Consider the following 21893-nt stretch of genomic DNA (forward strand, 5'->3'; position numbering starts at 1 on the left):
GCTTTAAAAATTGTAAATAATTCTTTGTTTTTATACAAAATTCTTCTTTCAAAAAAAAACTCAATTTTCAAAATCAAATCGTTGGATAAATCCTGTGCGTAGATAATAGGTAAAAAGTTGTATTTAACAATAATACAAATTATTTTGACAAGTAGCGAAATAAATAAGAGAAACTGTTCGTCATGACCTTAATTACGACCATAAAATGAACTTATTCTCTCCTATTTAAATATTTTTCTTACGATGACGGGAAAATAAGTTGGTCGTTATCGTCTACATTCGGTAATTTGAATCTTGTACTTGATATATAAAAAGTCCTTAAAAAGAATAGAAATTTAAAAAACAAATCCATAGAGTGACCACTGACATCTGGTATTGTATTGCAGTTCTACGCACTTCATCTTAAATATATGCATAAGTGTTTCTTTCATAGCTCGGTAAGATCAAAGCGCTCAGATTGTGTTTTTTTTTCAATCAGAACTATAGCTTTGTAACGTGCTCTATGCGCTTGAAATGAAATAACTGAGCTTATGAACTTAAAATCAGTTACGGTCTAATTATAGAAAGTTATAGTAATCAGTCAAAAATTATCGAAATCCTAAAATTTCTTGATGTTTCAAGGTCCCAAGATTCTTAATCAAAGATTTTTTTTATTACATTACATTATAAACCAAAAAACTGAACAAAAAATTTGTCAAGTCAAAGATTTTGGGAACAAAAACTAATTCTAAGCTTAAAGAAATAGCGTTTTTGACATCTGTTTAACTTTTTCTCATAAAAATAATAACCCAATTATAATCATACTAAAAGTTTATAAAGAAATATTTTCGGTTCCAATACTTTGGCAACAATTAAAGATATTAAAAAACATTGTTTTAAACATTTGTTAACAATTTTAGGAAAATACTGTTTTTTGTTATAAACTCTACGCAAAATTATTTAAAAACTAATGTTTGACTCGGACCACTACCTCGTTGTAGCCAGGGTCGAGCTTCCAGACCCAAGTAAAAAAGGGAGATGCTGGAAGAAGACACAACTTCGAACGGCTACAATCGCAAGAAATCGCTAAATCCTTCTGCAACATTGCGAAGATGCAATCAGAGAAACCGCTTCTAATAGATAGATAGACAGGTAGTTTCTTTATTTTAAGATATACATTATTAACAAATGTTTACCTTTAAGAATATTCTGCCGTTTGATCGACATTTCATAACGAAAACACAATTTAAATGTAAAGAAGTTAAAAATTCAAATAATTAACACACGAGTAAGTTCAACTAATTATGTATGAAAAAAGAAGTAATAGTGTGTTTAAGTATGAGGTGCGAATTCAATAATAAAAAATATATCAATTTTTACATGATTTGAAACACAAAATAGTAATTAGGAAACTTTGTTGGAACCTTCAATTGCAATAACTGATTGTAGAGTTATAGAAACTATTGCGGTAATTTAGAGCATGTTTGCAATATCTATAGACAGTTGACCACACAAAGTCTCCATTAAGGATTTAAAATTGCCGAGTTGGGGGAAGAAAACTCAGTTCGAAATACAGCCATCGAATCTCTTGGAGTAGAGGACACGATGCAAAAAAGTGTGTGATGTCTTCTGGTTCTCCGGTGTTACAAAGCCTATAGATTTGTGGAAGATCAGTTCGATGTGGCATAGAGTTAAGATTCAGTATTTCGACTCGTGCTCTAAATATGTAGCTAATAGCCTTAGAAGAAAACACGTTACTGAAATAATTAGCCTTTGATGTTATTTGGTGGTTGAGGTTTCTATACACATCTCGATAATGTTATTGAGGCTCTTGAAAGATGTTCATTGAAGATATGTTCATCAGTTCTGGCGATCAGATCAGTGTGCAACTGATTCAAATTGGACACTCCAAAAAGAATAGATAACTGCCGTTTGAAGAACCTATCTGGTTCCTTCTCTTAAACGGGGACGCATTTGTTTTTAAAAGCCTTGTAATAATGGAAGGCTTCTTTGATCCCTCCTCATAACTTTCAATATGTAGTCTGAGTTGGTTTTAAGTTTTAAGGTTTGTAATGTCAATAGCTGTTAGCCAGACTCTATATAAATAGTATGATTGGGAGTTGAATCTGAACAAGAATTTAAAGAAATAACTTTGCACGACTTCAAACCCCTCCAGTTGTAAATATCCAAAAGCTTGGCTACCGTAGCACATGCCGCAGTTCACAGTTGCTTATAAAAAAAGACAGTATTAAGATTTCAGATCGATTTTTTGGTTAGAGTAAAACTTAGGCCACATCAAGTTTAGAGCTACTTTGGCTTCGTTGCTTTTTTCTTTTACGTGTTTCGAAACATTAAGATTTGTAAGACAGCAAAGCTCCAAGATAAGGACCAGTTTTCTTCTGCGAGTCTTCTTCTCTGACGCCGTTCAAATATCAATATTTTTGTCTTATTAGTATTGACGCAGAGACTCCAGGATTCACAAAATATATTAAGATTGTTGATTTGCAGCCATAGGGTAGATGGATTGTCAGCCAGAAAAACTAAATGAGTAAAACTTTGATTTGTATACCGGCAAAGAGTATTCCACCGGGAAGTACATCATATACACCCTTGGGGGACACCTAATGGTGTTTTAAACTATTCAGAGAATGTAGTTCTGTCCCACACTTATGCAGTAATTTGAGGCAAGAAAGTTGAAATAAAGCATTAAGAATTTACGTGAAATTTCTAAGGATGACAATTTGTACACCAAGCCATTTCAATTTACCTTATCAAAGGCTGCTTAAAAAAATCACAAAACACAAACATTTCTTTTTCAGCTCAATCGATCTCCTGGCAATATGTACTCGTGAAAACAAATATATGGTCTTGCGTTGAGAAACCCGATCGAAATCCTGCCTGGAACATAGTGAGTCGGTTGTTTTTCGAGATTCCTCTTTAGTTCTCTGGCTGATTAATATCTTCTTTTTTGAAGATTGCGAATATTACTGCTTTGTTGAAATTGTTTGAAACGAAAGAATTTTCGTAAAGTTTGTTGAATAATGCCAGAAGATGATTTTCAAACGGATACGTACTATTCCTGTAGAATTCAATCGGAATGCCATCTATGCCAGGCGCCTTATTATTTTTCATGTTACTCAGACTAGTTTCAAGCTCAGCTCGAGTAGTAGGATTATCCAGTTCACAAATAGTTACATTGGGTTGTGCATTATAGAAAGCTTGGTGATTCTCATCAGCCGACAAAACAGTTTAAAAATGAGCTGCTAGTGTCTCAACTTCAAGCGTAGTCAGCATGCTTCTATTACGACCAACCTGCTCGCGAACACTGTTCCAGAAAGCCTTCGAGTTCCTACAATTTACCAGTTCATTTGCAATATTGTTGACGTAGTCACCTTTTTTTTGGCACAAAGTCTCCTGACGGGCTGGGTTTCAAGCAGCCACCATTCACTAAAAAAAATGTATGGTTTGGTAGCCAAACAACAGGCACGCAAAGCGATACTGTATAGAAGGACGAGAGCTGCTCACGAGCTCTATTAGCAGAAGAAGGGCGAGCAACCTGACTCCTCAGAAGGAAAAAGAGAGAGCATGAGAATCGTGCGGTCAAGTACATTAAAAGATATAAAAGCAGAAATGAATATCGAAAGTTTTAAACGCAGTTGAAACGAAATTCGCAAGTGCATAAACCTCGAACCGAAGGCAGAGGCAGCACAGACGGAAGTGGAAACATTATAATGAAACCGCAGTCAATGCTGAGGCTCGGGAAGGAGCACTTCTGCAGATTATATAACGGTGACGACAAAGCGAATTCTACTCAATTCCAACAATCCCGTTTTCCTTACTTAGACGAAGTAAAAACTGTCATATCTAATCTGAATTCTAACAAAGCTGCTAGAGCAGATGGCTTGAGGCAGTTGGAGTTAATTTGGTAAGGAGCATTCCCGATGAATGGAACCTCAGTATTGTTTTCCCAATTCTGAAAAAAGGAGACCCTCCAAACTGCATATAAATATAGGCATCAGTCTATTTTACATCGTTTACAAAATCTTCACTGCCGTAATATGTGTACTTCTAAATCATATCGTTAAAACAACCTGATAGGTCCATATAAGTGTGGTCTTAGACCAGATGACAATGGAGAAATCGATCGGCTCCTTAAAGGTTGGAAAAAAGGTGATGCGCTGTCATGCGATTTCCATAACATCGTCCCTGAAATTATAGTGCAGAGCTCTCACGTCAACACTAGAGAGTCTTTCCAATTACTAGCATATGCTAATGATATTGACATAATCGAAGAACTCAGCGTGGAGTTGATGGGACTTTTGTGAGTATTCAGGCAGAGGTGGCAAAAATAGGTGCAGCTGTTAATGATGGCAAACAAAGTAATTGCTGTCTTCAAGAAAGGGCCTACAACACTTACGCAAGTCTCGGTCAAATCGTGAACATCGACAGACGTAACTTTTAAGTAGTTAAGTACTTTGTCTACCTAGGCTCTGCTATGAAAACCACACCAGCGCTGAGATCAAACAAAGAATTACTCTTGCTAACAGCGGTTTCTTTGGGCTAGGAAAGCAATTGAGTCGCAAAACCCTCTCTCAACCGACCAAAGTATCGCTATATAAGACCCTCATCATCCCCGTCCTATTATCCGGTGCAGAAGCATCGACTAAAACAATAGCGGATAAATTACCTTGGGTCGTTTCGAGAGTAAACTTCTTTGCGTGATCTACGGTCCCGTATGGAAAGAAGGTGAAAGGAGGAGAAAATGAAAAGAAGAGCAGTGACATATACTTAGCAAAAAGGATAAATATCCAACGACTAAGATGGCTGGCTCCCGTAAAGCGCAAGGAAACCAATGCTCTGGCCCAGAAATTCTTTGAATCTACGCCCATAACAGCGAAGTAGAGGAAGGCCAGGGATCAGTTGGCGCGCACAAGTAGAAAGTGACCCCACCCAACTAGGGAACGATCTATATGGAGAAGTTTGTTGGCTCAGGACATAGTTCACACAAAAAGGACTGCACCGCCATCTTAAATAAGTAAGTATAATTGTTGGGAAGGGGTTAGTCGCCCAAACCTTTCAGAAGTAGCTTCATCATATTCACCAGGTTTGAAGAATCTGCCAACTAGAAACTTTCAACAGTCCGTGATACAGACCAGTTTCAACCATCTATCCGGCTGATGGCTTACCGCCAAAAATATATATCGTAGTTGTTCAAAAATTAAAGTTACGTCGATTAATGGACAACAATGTTAAAGTCTAGGAAATCATTAAATCTTTGCTAAATCGGTCCGATTTGTATAAACTGAAAACTTTGACATTTTTCGACGTTTCAAATCCCCTGGAACCTAAATAGAAGAATTGTTATAAGATAACAACATCAAAAAATTGGGTAACAAATTATATTATCTCCAATACAATGCACTGAAGAATAAGGTCTTTGACATCTAGTAATATATTTTTTTAGAAAAATCGATGTGATAGTTTTTTTACAAAACGTAAAAACCTAAAAACGATAACTCTAAAAGTTGGAAATAACTGATTTTCTTTCTCTTTTTATTATATATATTTAAAGGTGTGGAGACTAAATTGTTTTAAAAAAAGAAATCTTTACACTATTGGAAGACATTATATTACTAATAATATCTTCTAACAAAACTACGTTTTTCTAAATATCCCTAGGTTCACATACCTATCAATTTTCTTTTATCCGAGTGTGTGCGCATAAAAATCTGCATGAAAGTTTTTCCACTTCACACAACTCATTTTAAATTTTCCTTTATGTGAAAATCCAATTTGCTGACATGCAAGTGCAAAATAGATTTTGATTGATTCAATTTTTCTTCATTTTCTTTGTAAAAATAAAACATCTATACGAAGATACGAGTAGGTGGAAGGTGTGTAGTGGGTATATCAGCTATCCAAACAACCCTGAAAGTTATAAGTTATAAGAATATTACAGAAGTATGCCGCATCCTTCTGGTAATGGTTGGGTTTTGTGCGAAGAGAGCTCTTAAGATTGTATTTCTATTTTTAGTCCTTAGATTGAGATACTCGACTCGTATAGAAAAATGTATCGAAAGAATTTGCAGACCAGATATATGTCCTTGTATCTACTTTTAGTATACGTGTGAGATTTGGGATAAGTGTATATTTGGGAGACTAATAGGAATTTTATTTTATACAAAAATGAAACAATTTAATTTAGAAAGGTCACACTTGATACGGCTTATGTGGTGTGTAGGTAGGTGGGTTGGGTATACTTGCATACATACCTTATATTGATTTTTGAGATATCGAAAAGTGAGGGAATTCCTCTTATAAAGTGAAATGGAATTTGTAAAGGTTATGACATTTTTTAAGAGTCTCTTTTTAGTGGGAAAAGCTAATAAAATCAACTTATAGACTGATAGAAATTTGTGTGATGTATTCTTTTGTTCGAGTGTCCTTACCTATTATAGTGAACAACGAAAATAATTAAATGGATTGTTATAGTCAGGGATGTGATGTTTTAAAATATTTTGAAAGGTGGAAATTAGCCGTCAAAATAAAAGTCAAAAACTATCTTAAGGAGTATTTTAAGTTCAAAAACGATTATTTACTTTATTTTGAACATTAGATTATTCAGAATTGCCTCATTGGGAAGATACATTTTGTACGAAACGTCTACAGATGTCAATTCTTCTTAGATGTTCGGAAGGTCTGCTTGGCTTTCTATAAAAATGGACACTAACACTTTTTTCTAATTCAGTGTTAAGCTGTACTTTGATTTTAGAAATCTAATTTCAAGTTGTTGTCTAAAGATTTTACCATTTCTGGAGTTACTGATACATAACATAATTTTCGTAGCAGTTTAGAATTTGTATACAATTTTTAATTAAAATCAATATATGTATAGTAAAAACAAAAAATAGAAACTAAAGCCATCCTTTGTACACGAAAGAACCGCGTTTACTTCAAAGCAAAAGAAAAAAGAGTCTGGAAGCGACACACACTGATAACTTCCCATCCCGTCTGTCGATTTGTCTTGCTTAGAACTTAAACAGAATTTTTTGTGAGATAAACAACTTGAAGTCAATATCTTTCATTGTTTTCCTAATACTTGAGTCGGAAACCATTTTTTGTAAGCTTTTAAGTTGTTTTTGTAGGTTTTCGTGTTGACAGTTAAATTTTAAAATTACCAACAATATTTTTCACATCAAGAAACAGTTTAGTTTGAAAATCTGGTTTTGTTAAATAGATTTTTAATCGAAAACAAATTTTTACCAATTTTACTAGTATTGTTTAACTTTTTTATTTCTTATAAAAGCAAATACAAATTGGATGAATGAAATCAATTTGGGAGACATCGAGAACCGAACATCAATTTTTACCAAATCTGCGTACTATTTTTTGTATATTTTATTTTTTATTATGAAAAAACGGACTGTTAGATTTTTATAAAAAAAAAACTAATAAATATCGAAAACAATATTCTCTTTGAAATAAATAAGTTTAAAGCCAATATCTCAAAGTTTTGAACGATATTCGAGTCGAAAATCAATTTTTATTAGCTTTTATACATATTTTTTACGTTTTTATTTTTTTGAAAAAAACTGTCAATTCGATTTTTCAGCAAAATTTTCGAATGTTGATAACAATATTTCTTATAAGTCAAAATTAGATGAAAACTATAATCTCGACTTTTTGACAAGATATTTGAGTCGAAAATCAATTTTTACCAATTTTGAGTAATTTTTTTAAGGTTTTTATTTTTTTTGTAAAAAAAACTGTCATTTAGATTTTTCTCAACATTTTGCTGAATATTGACAACAATATTTTTCAAAAGATACAAGTATTTTTAAGATTAAATCACAAAGTTTTGAAAAGATATTTGAGTCGAAAATCAATTTTTGCGAACTTTTGTTAAATTTTTCTTCAATCTTTATTTTTTGTTAAAAAAAAGCATCCATTCAATTTTCATAGAAATTGTCCCAAATGTTGGAAACAATATTTGTTATAAGAAAGAATATGTTTGAAACCATAATCTCTAGTTTTTGAAAAGATATTCGAGTCGAAATTTAATGTTTACCAACCTTAAGTAATTTTATTTTATTTTTTATTTTTTATTAAAAAACCTGTCGATTTTATTTTTCTCAAAATTTTACCAGATGATTTTCGAGGTGACAAAATTATTTGTTCAGTTTTTTAGATTTATAAAAAAAACGTTAATTGGATTTTTTTCCAAAAAGTATACTCGTTTTGTATCGCCTTACAATGTATAATACACAATTTTATTTCAAGTTTATAGCGTCATTGGTTCGTGAGATATTTGGGGCTAACCAAAATTTTCACTTTTTATTTAAACTGCTATGGTAAAAAAAAACACCAACACCTGAGAGTCCTTTCTACATCTTTCTGCATTATTATCTGTATAACAGAAATTAATTAAAGTCGATATCTCTTCTGGTTCTTGAGCCATGGACGACGAAAAAACGTCGCGAACGTACAGACGTACCAACGTACGTACACACGCACAGACATCTTTCTAAAAATCTTTTATATCGACTCTAGTGACCTCGAAACGTCGAGAAATGTCAACATTTTCAATTTGACAAATCATACCAATTATAATAATTTCCTATATGAAGTAAGAAATTACTTCAAAAGTCTGTCCTCAATCAAATTCCCTTTTTATATTGGACCGTTAAATGAATTTAATACTCTTTCTAATTCCTTATACTCTAGTTCAAGTAGTTGGGAACATCTTTTAAAGAGAGTCCAACAAAATGTTGGAAAATTGTCAACTTATGCAAGAACCTTTCGTAAGATAAAACTGTTGATATCTGTAACACTTTCACAACCAATTTCTTTAAGTCTTTTGTTACCTAATAGACTTAAAATTAATTTTTATAATTTGTACTCCTTTTCCCCATGTTAGTATTGCCATGTTTGTCCTCATCTTGAATATTCTTCTTAAGTGTGGATTCCCTTCCACATAATTTAATTCGCTTTGAGATAAGGATCTTCCTTGAGATGATACTTACGATCTGCTTTCCTATTAACATCGTATTCAGCTTCGTCTACTCATTAAAGGTAAAATTGATGGAACTTATTTATCATCTTGTAAACCTTCCATTAACCTGCGTACATTTGCTTTTATAAATATTGCATTCATTGAACTAACTAAGTATTTGGGAAGAATGAAGCTTTAAGTTGAATGAGCTTCTGTAAGATAGAACCTTTATTTTATTTTTATTCTCAAAAATGTTCATGTTCAATATAAAATATTTTTTGTATCTTGTGCGTATATTAGGCTATAATTGTATTATTAACTAACTAACAACTAAAATATGCTAAATTCTATATTATAATGGAGGAACAAAAATGCAATGTTATTTCTCAGACTATATAAATTATAAAAGAAAACATAAGGCAAATATAGTTGCATCATCACAAGGGGATATTTGAAAACTATACGTATAGAGGTATAAGCCGATTGTGTCATGCTTAAGTGACCACCAATCTTCCATATTGAAAACCGATTAAAGGTGATTTTTGTTTAGGTTTCATGATGACGATGATGGTGATTACTGTAATTCCAAGTCGGAAATGAGACCAAACCATCACCACACTTAATCTCATGGGATATTTCTAAGAAGCCATAAATATTTTCTATTCATTCGATTAATATCAACATACATATGGACATTCTATGGACTAAATCGTGAGCACAGAAAAGAAAATTTGCCACTTTGTGGTTTCTTTATTTTTTCTAATTAATATAAAAACAAAATTTTAGTTATTTTAGGATTAAATAGCTTTATACAATTGCTGCATGCAATGTTAATTAAAGCATTTTATATTTATAGGGATAAATAAAGGAAGGTTAACGCATACAATATGAATGTAGGTAGTATGTTTTGCTGTTTTTGAAAGGACTTGACAACTTGCCCAATCGGAAAACGTCAGTGGCTTCAAATAGTCAAATGGCTTAAATTTTTGAGTCAACCAAGACCCTTACGAAAAATATCACCATAATTTGGTCTAGGCTAATAATTTGATACTTCGACCAACCCGTTGTCTCATTGACATAGCAATATTTCTACTAGGGCCAGATTTACGACCGAATATTGGAGTTAAAACTCTAAAATGTTCGGTCACTGAGTCCGAATTTTAGTAGAAAACTTTTATTATTTGCAGACGTTGGTCGTTTGTGTTTGCATAATGAAAATGTTAAATTAACTAATAAATTTGTCATTTGAATTAAAAGTTCTCAAATACCTGTTCAAAAAACCGATATAAATATGAATTTTTTGAAAATAATCGTATTAGACTCTATTCGCTCTGCTCTTCTTGACGTTTTATCATTTCATAAAGCTATCGCTTAGTTTTAGTGACTACATTTAAGGGTGTTAGAGGTTCAGAAGAAGTGTGGAATTTTACGGATTTTATTTAAAAACATATTCTCACAGATTATTTACCTACTTACTTAAGGTGGCCCTACAATCCTGTGTGAACTAGGGTCTTACCCAACAAACTTCTCCATTTATCTCGGTCCCTAGCGAAATGTCTCCAGTTCCGCACTTTAAGTTAAGTGAGGTCACATTCAACTTGTGCGCGCCACCTGATCTGAGGTCTTCCTGTGTTGCGCTGTCCTATGGACGTAGATTAGAACATTTTCCAGACCGGAGCATTGATTTCCATGCGCTTTACGTGACTCAGCCATCTCAGTCTCTTCATCTTTCTGGCTAAGTCTACTTCGCTGTACAGCTCGTCGTTCTATCCACTCACCTTGTATGCATGCCTTAAATAACGTGTAGAACTTTTCTCAATAAACGACCCAAGGTGCTTTTATCCCATTTTGTCATAGCTTCTGCACCGTATAGCAGGACGGCGATCATGAAGGTTTTATATAGCGACACGTTGGTCGCTGGAGAGATGGTTTTATTACTCAATTGCTTTCCTAGCCCAAAAAGCAAGAGTAATTCTTCGTTTGATCTCAACGCTTTGTTTTATTCTATGTTCATATAGCGGAGCTAGTTAGACAGAGTCATTAACTACCTCAAAGTTACGTCTGTCAGTGGTGAGGTTTGGACCGACACGTTGGCGTTGTAGGTTCTTTTTTACTGACTATACCACTATAACTATACTATGTATACCAACAATTACTGTGAATCGAATAACATACCCAGAAACCAAGTAGAACAACGACGACACAACCAATGACAAAAGATAAACTATTTAAGAACTTTCATATGTAACGTAAGAACTCTCTACAGAGCCCGATCAGAACGGCAGCAAGCCGATTTCATCGTCACGTATTAAGCTGATTTAAAAGCATTGCAATAATTCAGTTCCCTAGAAAGTGGTGTTTTCCAAAAAGATATGTTTATGGGAGATATCAAAAGACTAGCGTAAAGCTTTATGTCCTATACATACAAAAGAAGATATCATTAAGTGTAGCATTTATAAGGGTACAACCTTTTTGAGTACAACCTATGAGGTATTTTCCTCTATCTTACAAGGCCGGAAACTATAGTCGGAAAATACCATTTAAGGCCAGGCGAGTTCAGAACTGATCTGATATTTACCCCTCGGAAGGCGATGGAAAATGTCTAGAATTTTACTTCCCAACATAACATACGTTTATGGACTTAAAAGCTGCCTATAACATTATAACATTATAACATTTTAAAGTAGCTGATAAGGCTTTTTCTAAAGAAAGAGAACCGTTTGGCAATACGAGAAAGCCAACTGGGACGGTCTCAATAATTATTTGAGGATCTTTAACTGGTCATTATGCTTCCTCGATAGTGACATTGACGCCAGCGATGATATGATCACAAGTTTAATTCTCCTAGAAATGAGAACTTTTATCCTGGATAGGATTAAAAGCATCAGACCTAAGGAAAACACATGGTTCAATGTGAGCTGTAAAACGGTTATTAGGGTCAAGAAGGTAAGTTTCTGTTGTTTTAAAGCCAATCCAACTTAGGAAAAGCGGAATAAGTTTAAGCAAGCCATAAAGGCCCCACGTCCATATTCGAAGGACCAAATTTTTACATGACCAACAAATTACGGCAAAAATACTGCAATGTCCCAAAGGCAGTCAAAATTGTTGGTCATTTGTAAAAACATGAGGAATTCTTTCTCTTTATCGGTTTCTATGCTCGTTGTCAATGACACTCCTTTTGTTAGCTCTTTAGAGAAAGTTAATCTCTTTGCTAGGCAGTTCGCAGCCAATTCAACGCTGCTAGTGAGTGTTATGACTCCGATTGTACATGAGCGAGTTAGTGATTCTATGGGGCAAATCTTTTTTCGCAATCGTACTGCAGCGAGAGTCCAGATGGTATCCCCGCAATTGTTCTAAAGAGGAGTTCTTCAACGCTGGCAAAACCACTGCGTAAGCTTTTTCATCTGTCCTACTCCTCAGGTCTCGTTCCAAATAGATGGAAAACCGCATTTGTCCAGCCTATTACCAAAAAAGGCGAATCTTCTTCACCGTCTAATTACCCATCGATTTACGTTCCTTCTTTCCAAGGTCATAGAAACGCTGATTAATTATCAGCTCAAGAAATATCTTGAAGATCGAAAGCTTCTTACTGACCGACAATACGGCTTTCATAGCAATAGGTCCACTGCTGATCTCATGGTTCATCTCACCGAACAGTGGAGCAAATGTTAACATCGTTTGGGAGAAAGTAAGATTATTGCACTTGATATTTCAAAAGCATTTGATAGGGTTTGGCATCAGGCTCTCTTATCGAAAATGCGTGATTTCAGTTTTCATGAATCCCTGCTTCATTGGATTAGTAATTACCTTTCGAATCGTTCAATACAAGTAGTATTGGATGGATTCAAGTCTGAGAACCACAAAATAAATGCTGGTGTGCCCCAGGGCTCGGTTCTATCTCCAACATTCTTTATCATTTGTATTAATGATCTTCTGTCTGCAACTTCTAATTCGCTGGCGATAGTACTCTTAGCTTTTCATATACGTTTTCAGATTCACATAACTCTTCTTTGGATGTGGAACTGCAACGACAAAATATGATAAGCTCATTAAATTCCGACCTAAACATAATTGTACAATGGGGCATTAGAAACCACGTGGAATTTAATGCTTCAAAAACCCAATGCTGTCTTGTATCGTTAAAGCGAGATATACCCTGCTTGCCATTATCCATGGAAAGCACTTGCATTGAGGAAACTCCGTATGTGTATCATAAACAACCTCTTGTGGAACGATCACATACGCGATGTCACCAAAAATGACGAAAGAGCTAAGGCGATGCAAGAAGTTGTTCTCCCTCTCTGATCTGGCTGTTATCTCCCATATCTGGGCTGGTGCTCCTGCAACTTACTTAAGCCTCTTATTGAACGTAGAACATTAAGATTGACTGGTGATATTACCATCATAAGATCATTTACGTCGCTTGAACATCGTCGTAAAGTTTCTTGTCTCACCCACTTTTACCGTTATTTTAACTGTTTATGCTCTAGAGAAATAGCCAGATCCTCCCATTAAAAAGTTCAATACTCGCGTTTCTAGGAATGCTCATTAATATACCCTCGGGTCCAGCTTCGGTTGTACTGTCAAGTACAGAGATTCGTTCTTTAGCCGTACTATGCGAATCTGGAATGCCTTTCCACACTCTGTTTTTCCCAGCCATTGCAATATTCAGAAATTCAAAACCAATGTGCACCAACACCTTCTTTCAGCCCCTCTCTCCCTTTCCTATTGCTCACACTGTGTCTACATAATAAGGGTAGTATTATCCCCTTGAATGAGCGCTTATTTAAAAAAAAAAAAAAAGGATAGCCGTTACCACCGTTTCAAGCTAAATGAAGGTATCCAGATTTCTATTCTTCACCTTCAATGGGCTCCGACAAGGGGATGGGTTTGACTAGCTTTGGAGAAATTCTGATATTCAAACGATGGGTTTGATTAGCATTGGAGAAATTACGTCTACTAGATGAACAATCGGCAATATCGCAGATGATATTAAACGTCAAAAATCTGTTTAAACTCATTTATCCAAATGGAAGAATTTGAACGAGACATGTGCCCAATCGCGGTTAAGTATAAGAAAAGACGTAGCAAGTGTTTTTTTGAATCTAGTAGGTTTAGTAGAACGTGCCCTTTGTCGTACTTGAAGTTGCATGCCTTCAACACAACACATCACCGTGGTTGCCGGCTCATCTGAAAGTGTGACTTTGATGTTAATTGGTTTTTTCATTCAAATTACTTCTTTTGCAATGATTGGTTTAACTGATTCTGTATTGTCTAGCACTTGGTCTTCTTTTTTGCCCAACCATTTATTCTTCATAATACCCATTCAGCAGCCATTGGAAATCTTCCTTGAATTCATCAACTATTTCCTGTGCTTCTATGATTAGGTTCATTAACATCAACGATTGATTGATAATGTGACTTTTCTCTCAAAGCTTTGCCAATTACAAATCTTCTAATGCATCAAAACTTTTTATAAAACAAATGGAAGTTAATAACACTATATTTTTTAAAGGTAATAACTATCTAAGTATTTGTTGATAACAACAGACACCTCAAATCTATTACAGACGGCTATACCTTTTGTTTTTAGAAATATTCTTGTATCTTCACTTATGTGTACTAAGATCCAATGAATATCCATTTCAAAAAATTTCAACAAAAATTGGAACATTTTCATCCAGCTATCAGTTTCACTTAATATCAACTTCAAAAATCGAATCATATTCATTTGTAATCAGATTAACGCGAAGGTCTTGGCTTTTGCTCAATAATTTAGAGGCAAAACTCAAAATATAAATACATCCTAAAAATAAGGAAATCCAATTCCAATCCCATCATAAACACCCATATCCCAACCTAAACAAACCACATATCCCCAAATGAAACTTGAATGAACACAGGTATATTACGAGAGAATTTTATAGAATCAACCCCTAGGTATGATTCGATTCGACATATGAAACCCTCTTAGTTACCCCACCACTATACCACGCACCACGCAACCGCTTGGAACATTTAAACGCTGCTGAAGCTTAATTAAATGACGCAGAAAATTACTTTATGCATTCTCGAACGCCCCCAGGCACTTCGGTCTTCAGTGTGTTTACTGATGGTTCTTTCTCTTTCCTTCTTTACAAACGCGCACAACATGCCAGGTTTGTTCTGACTTCTGACTTTTGACTAAATATAAGCTCGTGTTACAAAACAAATTAAACCAAACCTTAACCATTCAGTGTAACCATTTGTGCTTAATTATTCGCATTGTGTGTGAATAAACGAACTTTCGCCTTTTCAACTGAAGGCTTGACCCCGAAAATGTATGGTATGTAGATTATGTCGTATGCCATATGTCGAAACAACGAACTTCGTTGGAAAGTGGCTTCATTGGACCGATTCAATATGCAAATTTAGTGACGTTAATTGCTGCCAATGTGTGTTAATTTAAGTTTTAATAAGCGATATTGTTGCATTGCTGGCGACTTTCAAATGAAGGACGTCACCCACTCTTCCAATTCCAGCCATCATCATCACCATCATATCCATCACTCCGCGCACCCTTTTGGCACATTGCACGCAACACCCGCTACGAGTATATCGGCATTGAATGACGGGCCACGAGTGATGGCAATGCCGGGCGATGCGATGCGACGGGGGGCAGACGGAAGTAGACAAATTTAATTAGTCGAATATGAAAATTAAAAAACAATGTACATGCAAAGTCGTCAGGGAGAGACCGTACAAAGTGCGAACGAGCAAGGCACAAGGCACTGATAGAGTTTGAACATGGTTTGCAGTAATTTGCAGAACTGAAACTTATGATGGCTTTACATTCGTTTGGGAGCTGTTGCTTGTTTTCGTTGCATCACCCACCATCATCGCTGGAAAAAGTTTATGGCAACATTTTAAAAGATGACGAACGACACAATCTATGTTGAATGGTTGTCAAAAATGTCGTTAATTTCACTTCATAAAAGGTTATACCTCTTCCTAAACTAATGGATATATTTTTGTTTTTTCTTTGACACAATGTTTAATGAGTTATTATTAGAAGTTTTAAATTTCAATAAAGTCAGCGAGTTGAGGTGCCTAGCTAAATGGAACAGACATTTTATGGATTATTACCTTACATGTGTACATAGGAAAGGTTTACGATTCACATTCAAAAACCTTTTAAATATAAAATCGGAATATTATTGAACTCGGAAAATAAAATATAATAGATAAAAGCTATTATTGGTTTTCATCATTGAAACGAGTCATTGGAACTTGGTTGACAGGTTGGTCACAGCTTTCATTGAAAATTCCTGATATTTCTTGATTGGAATCAATCATTTCAGGTTAGGGATGAATGATGATTATTATTGAAAGCAAAACTGAAGGTATAAAAACAAATGTTCCGAAATATGGTTTCATAATTCAGCTGTTCAAAGTAAAAACTAAAATGAACTAAAAGAAAAGTCTCAACTCATCGACTTTATTTCGACACCAAACTTCCACAATTTGACTCTCTCACTTGATTTTAAATCTCGAAACAAAATTATCAATGATGAAAACTAATTATAACTATAATGGGCCCCATACTCAGGATATGCCATATTTCAATCCCAAACGCGACATTTTAACTTTCCATCGGAAGGTGCTGTAATAGATTCGATTTTTCGAATTCAAATTTTGTTTACATTTCTGGACGTTTCAAGGTCTCTAGAATTTATCAAAGGCTTTTAGAGGTATATTCGCCATACCTTTTTTGGTCATCCATATTTCAAGAAATGTAACAGTTATTGACATTAAATTAATTTTGTTTTCCGGGTAATAACATCGAAAAATTTGAAGTGCGTGTTTTTTTACTATAGCAAAATAAAAATAAAAACGTTGAAAAATGATTCTAAAATTGGTTAAAATTGGTTTTCGAATAAACTTTCTCGGAAACAAAAACAGATATCGAAATCAAGCTTATATACTATCACTGTCTGGTTTTACCCGGGAGGTATTCAACTATTTTATATAAAAAAAAAAATGAGGATGAAAAAACAACCATTTTCTTATATTGTACCTTTTTTATTTTTTTATTTATATACTAGCGGCCCGTCCCGGCTTCGCACGGGTAGACATAAATAAGTACAGATATTTAAGTTATACTTATAAGCATGCTAATTAAAACGACAATGAAAAAAATTGTATGCTTATCTTAAAGCCTCCCTGTACACTACGTTGGCTGTAGTATTTGTAGGTGGCAATAAAACGTATTGATTTTCAGGAGATCCTACTCGAAAAAGCGCCACATACAATTGCCCGTGGGAAAAGCACTCTTTCCTTAAGTCTATACCAACTATGGAAAAAGTTTGTCCCTGGGATTTGTTTATTGTAAGGGCAAAGGATATTTTTAAAGGGAACTGTAACCGTTTAAAAGATATGGGCAAATCAGTTGGTATCATCGGGATCCGTGGAACATGTGCGAGCTGACCGGCCGCGGGACCCGTAATGATTGTTGCTACAATTACATTATCTCTTAATTCTTTGATCAAAAGTCTTGTACCATTACACATATTGGGAGGGCTTAAATTTCTTAAAAGCATAACAGGCGTACCTATTTTTAATTTTAGTTCATGGGGTGGCAAGCCAGCAGGATTGAGGGAATTTAAAAATTCCTGTGGGTAGTGCACTGTATCTTCGATGTTGCACACGGTGTCAACAGATTTGTAACATTTAAAATCACCTGGTACTTTTTCAATAATAATTTTGTTTATCTCATTTACTGAGTCGTTTCTGGGTGACAATATCGCTCTCAAACAGAGCCAATGGAAATTTCTTACTGTAAGATTGTTGACGTCGGGATAGATTTTGTCTATAAGAATTTCTAGACTGTGAACAGTTTGGGCCAATCCAATATCCAAAAGTACTTGGGAGCTGTTTGCAATTGGAGTAGTAAATTTTCCGTCTCCTAATTTAAGTATATTTTCTGAGAAATTACCACCGCGGTTATTGCATAAATGTGCTCTCATATTCGTGCGCAAATTGAGAGTTTTAATTGATAGCCACAAAGGTGATGATTTAAGGCACGCTTTAATAACGTCGGCACGTGTACCTTTTGTTACAACTGGTAGAGTTTGGCGAAAGTCTCCAGCGAAAACAAAAGTTACGCCACCCATCATATTGCATGAGTTTCTTATATCTTTTAATGTGCGGTCCACTGCTTCTACATGAGCTCTATGGCTCATGGTGCACTCATCCCAAATAATCAGCGACGTGTCCTGTAAGAGCTTTCCCAGTGGACCATTTTTACGGATTGAACATACAGACTGTTGATCTAAAGAAACAGTCAACGGTAATTTAAACGTAGAGTGAGCCGTTTTCCCATCATATAATAGGGTTGCAGCAATTCCTGACGATGCCACAGCCAGTGCTTTTCTTCCGGATAATCGTACTTTTGACAATACTAAATTGGCAAGAAAGGTTTTACCCGTGCCACCGGGCGCGTCCAAAAAAAAAAGTTGACCACTGTTATTTTCCACACTTTCAATTATAGCATCGTACGCAATTTTTTGATCTGCCACTAATTTGGGTACATTTGAATTGACAAATTCTGACAACTCGTTAACATCATATATACGGCACGGTATGGCATCAACTACATTTTGTGAGCGATTCGGAGAAGGTAATCCAAAGTCTCTTAAACTTTTGTCATTTAATTCTAAAAGTTTGTTTTCGATTTGTATCAAACCTTTGTTATATACATCATAATCGGAACCTTGTTCTTGGGCTATATGTCTGATGTCTTCACACAAATCATCTTTAAACGTGTCCCATAATTTGAGAGGTTCCGAGGGAAAACAAAATAATAATATTACCACAAACAACTCTCTCAGCCTTAACGGACATTGAGAAATCGAAGCTTCTCTCAAAGTAGTTTCCCATTGGTTATCATCTTCTAGCAAACCCCTTTCTCGGCAAGCGGCTTGGTAAGTTTCTTTAACAACTCCGTCAACGGTTTTTAAATCTTGGAACGATGTTGGGCCACGTACATGATGAAGCAGTATCCTGAGATAAAAACACTCTGACTGGGAAGGATGAACGCTGTATACTCTTCCCAGTGCCGCATCTTTTTTTATACCGGGATGTCCAACTACTTCTTGGCCACGTTTCCTTCTAGAAAATTTATTGTTAGCCCATGTATAATAATGAGGAACTTCGTGATAGAGTAGTGTTTTAGCAAAACCATCACTGTGGCATAGGTCAAAAAACGCCGTAAGTGTCGTTTTTGGTGGATTTTGCGCTATATTTTGCATATTTTCCGCTGAGAAGTACACTCGTTGTCCATTCTCTAGGTGTACTGCTAGGTGTACTACGGTAGGGTGTCTGTCATGTATAGGAAACTCTAATATCCTCCACACTGCTTCAGATGTACTTATGTACCGGCCGTTCAAATAATTTTCAACTTCATCGTGAGCATTTCTGACACTGAAAGTTGCTTGATCCGATCCTTTGTTAATGTATTTACATATGTATTTTATGGCTTGTACGGAATGACAATATTCAACATTAATATGAGCATTAAAAGATCGACATAGTATTGGGGAATATGGAACGATCCATCTGTTGTCTATATTAACCGTACGCCCTCGGACATTCAATGCAGCAATCTGCCCTCCGTTGTCGATATCGCGTCGTCGATAAACGGGATACCCATCCTCACCGGTCTGGGTTTCAGTCACGAAACGTCGTGGATATTTTTTTGTACATATCCCATTTTTCATGCACGGAGAAGTCAAATTTTCTTGTCCACATGGTTCATGTACCATATTCTTTGTGACTATCTCAAATAATACTGGGTCTTCGTCTTTATTAGGTAGTTCGGCAACTATTATTTTATCAATTTCATCGGGTTGTACTTTTGAGTTCAACCAAAGCAACATATGACAATGCGGCAATCCTCTTTTTTGCCACTCAACAGTAAGCATATAACATTTAACCGGCCCAAAAATCGCGTCTTTTGTTAATATTTTTATCATTTTCTTCATTTTTAAGTGAAACACTCGAGCTATGATGTCATGCCGGTCGAAAGACCGTTGACCGGGAAAAAGTTCCTGTTTTATTTCTTGCCAATCTGGATTACAGGTGAAAGTTATGAAAAGATCTGGCCTTCCATAATTGCGCACGTATGTCATTGCATCTTGTGTCTTTTCGTGGAGATACCTTGGAGACCCAGTAAATGATGACGGCAAGATGACATGCTGTCCGATATTAGCTGCAATTACCCTTGCGTCTTGGTTTAAAGCATCCCTTAAATGAATATAGTCATCCGCTCTAAGCTTTTGTTGGTTTCGGTAAACAAAATTTAACCTTTCGGAAATCATCTTCGCCATCATATCCACACAATATTGATTAAACAAATCTTTGTAATAATGGAGTGCATTAAAACAGTTGGCCCTAATCATTAAACGGTATGCATAATATTGCATACATGACACAGTCTTATTTCTTGAGGAATTCTGCTGAGGAATAGGAATAGGAATAATAGGAATCGTCTCCTGATGCAAACATCAACGGATATTGTAGCGGATCATATGCTCGATGTAATTCCGACACTCGTTTTAGTTGTCCGTCTCTACCGTGCAGTACTATATCCCTAGGTCCTTTGTCTTCATCGACCAAGAGAACGGCCACTTCATTTATTGAAGGGGCGTTATATCTTCCTCTGTGTTCTGTATGGGGTGTGCGATCAGAGTAAATGATCAATTTCAAACTGTCGGGGGTATTGAGTTCAATACTATGTTTAAAACTTTGTATGTAAACATTGTGGCTATTCAACATGGTCTGCAATTCGTTTATCAAATTTAGTTTTAGCATGGGAGCCGTGTTTGATCGCAATGATAGTTGATCAGCATCGGAAATAAAATATATCTGCAAAAATTAGGGAATTTGTCCTGATGGCGGTAAAAGGCTACCTATGAGATGATAAACTTGTCCTTCCACCTTAAAGGTAGGCATAAAATGACCCTGCTTAATTTCTTTTGCCCCAAAGGAAGTCATTTGAAAAAGGCTATTGTATCTACGTACGTTATTCAAAAAATGCGCGGATAGTATATGATTATTTGTCAAAAGACTTTTAATTGGTTCTGGTGGCTCATCAATGTTAGGGAGAACAACCTTTCCAGATGCACAGCACATACCTTTCGCTTCCTCAGCCCATTTTTTAGGGAAACATATCGGACACATCTTATTCATTGCTCCGATTTGGATGCTGTTTTGATGAGCATATTCAATTTGAGGATCGTAACTAAATGCCGACCTATTACTATGCGCTAAAATTCTATTGCGCGTCCTAGCTCTTAACGACCGTTGTCTATCTCGCTGTGTCAAAAGCCGCTGCGAGCGTTCAGTGCTAGATTCCCGTGCACGCGTTCGCGAGTTCCTAGCTCTATTCTCTTCAAGTCGCTGAGAGCGCTCAGCACTTGACTGTCGTTCGTATCTTGCATTTTGTTCTGCAAGACGAATTGAACGTTTGACGCTTAATTCTCTGGTCCCCGATTGGGAAGCGTACACTCTCATAATTTCCAGACGATCTGCATTTTCAGAAGAAGACTCTCCAATACGACGAACTTTTACTAATCTCGCTTGGGAACTATTCTTAGATAGCTGCGACCTTCTTCTTCTAGGCATATTGCTATGAAGGATATTTATTTTAAATAATAATAACAAAGAAATTATTCAAGTTCAAAGAGATATTTCTGAAAAGAACTTTGAGAAATATGAAAAAGTGTGATAAATACTAAAATTAAGTAGCTCTGAAAAGAACTTTTGAAGTGAAGCATACAAATGTGTTTAAAAAACTCTAAATCTTCAATGTCGCTTGCGTCCACTGCGTAAGGAGCCGACAGCGCAAATGAGAGTATATTTAATAATGAGCAGAGACACTCTC

At 35.5% G+C, this 21893-nt stretch overlaps 1 protein-coding gene across 1 annotated transcript; it reads right to left on the bottom strand.

The window, feature by feature from the left end:
* Positions 1-427: 427 nt before the first annotated feature.
* LOC129942533 (uncharacterized) lies at positions 428-20337 on the bottom strand. Its single transcript, XM_056051518.1, has 2 exons — positions 17788-20337; positions 428-553 (listed from the first exon to the last, which is right to left on the bottom strand). The coding sequence occupies exons 1-2, from the start codon at positions 20335-20337 to the stop codon at positions 428-430; spliced, it is 2676 nt and encodes an 891-aa protein (XP_055907493.1).
* Between the last annotated feature and the right edge of the window lie 1556 nt (positions 20338-21893).

Source organism: Eupeodes corollae, chromosome 1 (genome assembly GCF_945859685.1).
Source record: "Eupeodes corollae chromosome 1, idEupCoro1.1, whole genome shotgun sequence".
In the NCBI taxonomy this organism is placed as follows: domain Eukaryota; kingdom Metazoa; phylum Arthropoda; class Insecta; order Diptera; family Syrphidae; genus Eupeodes; species Eupeodes corollae.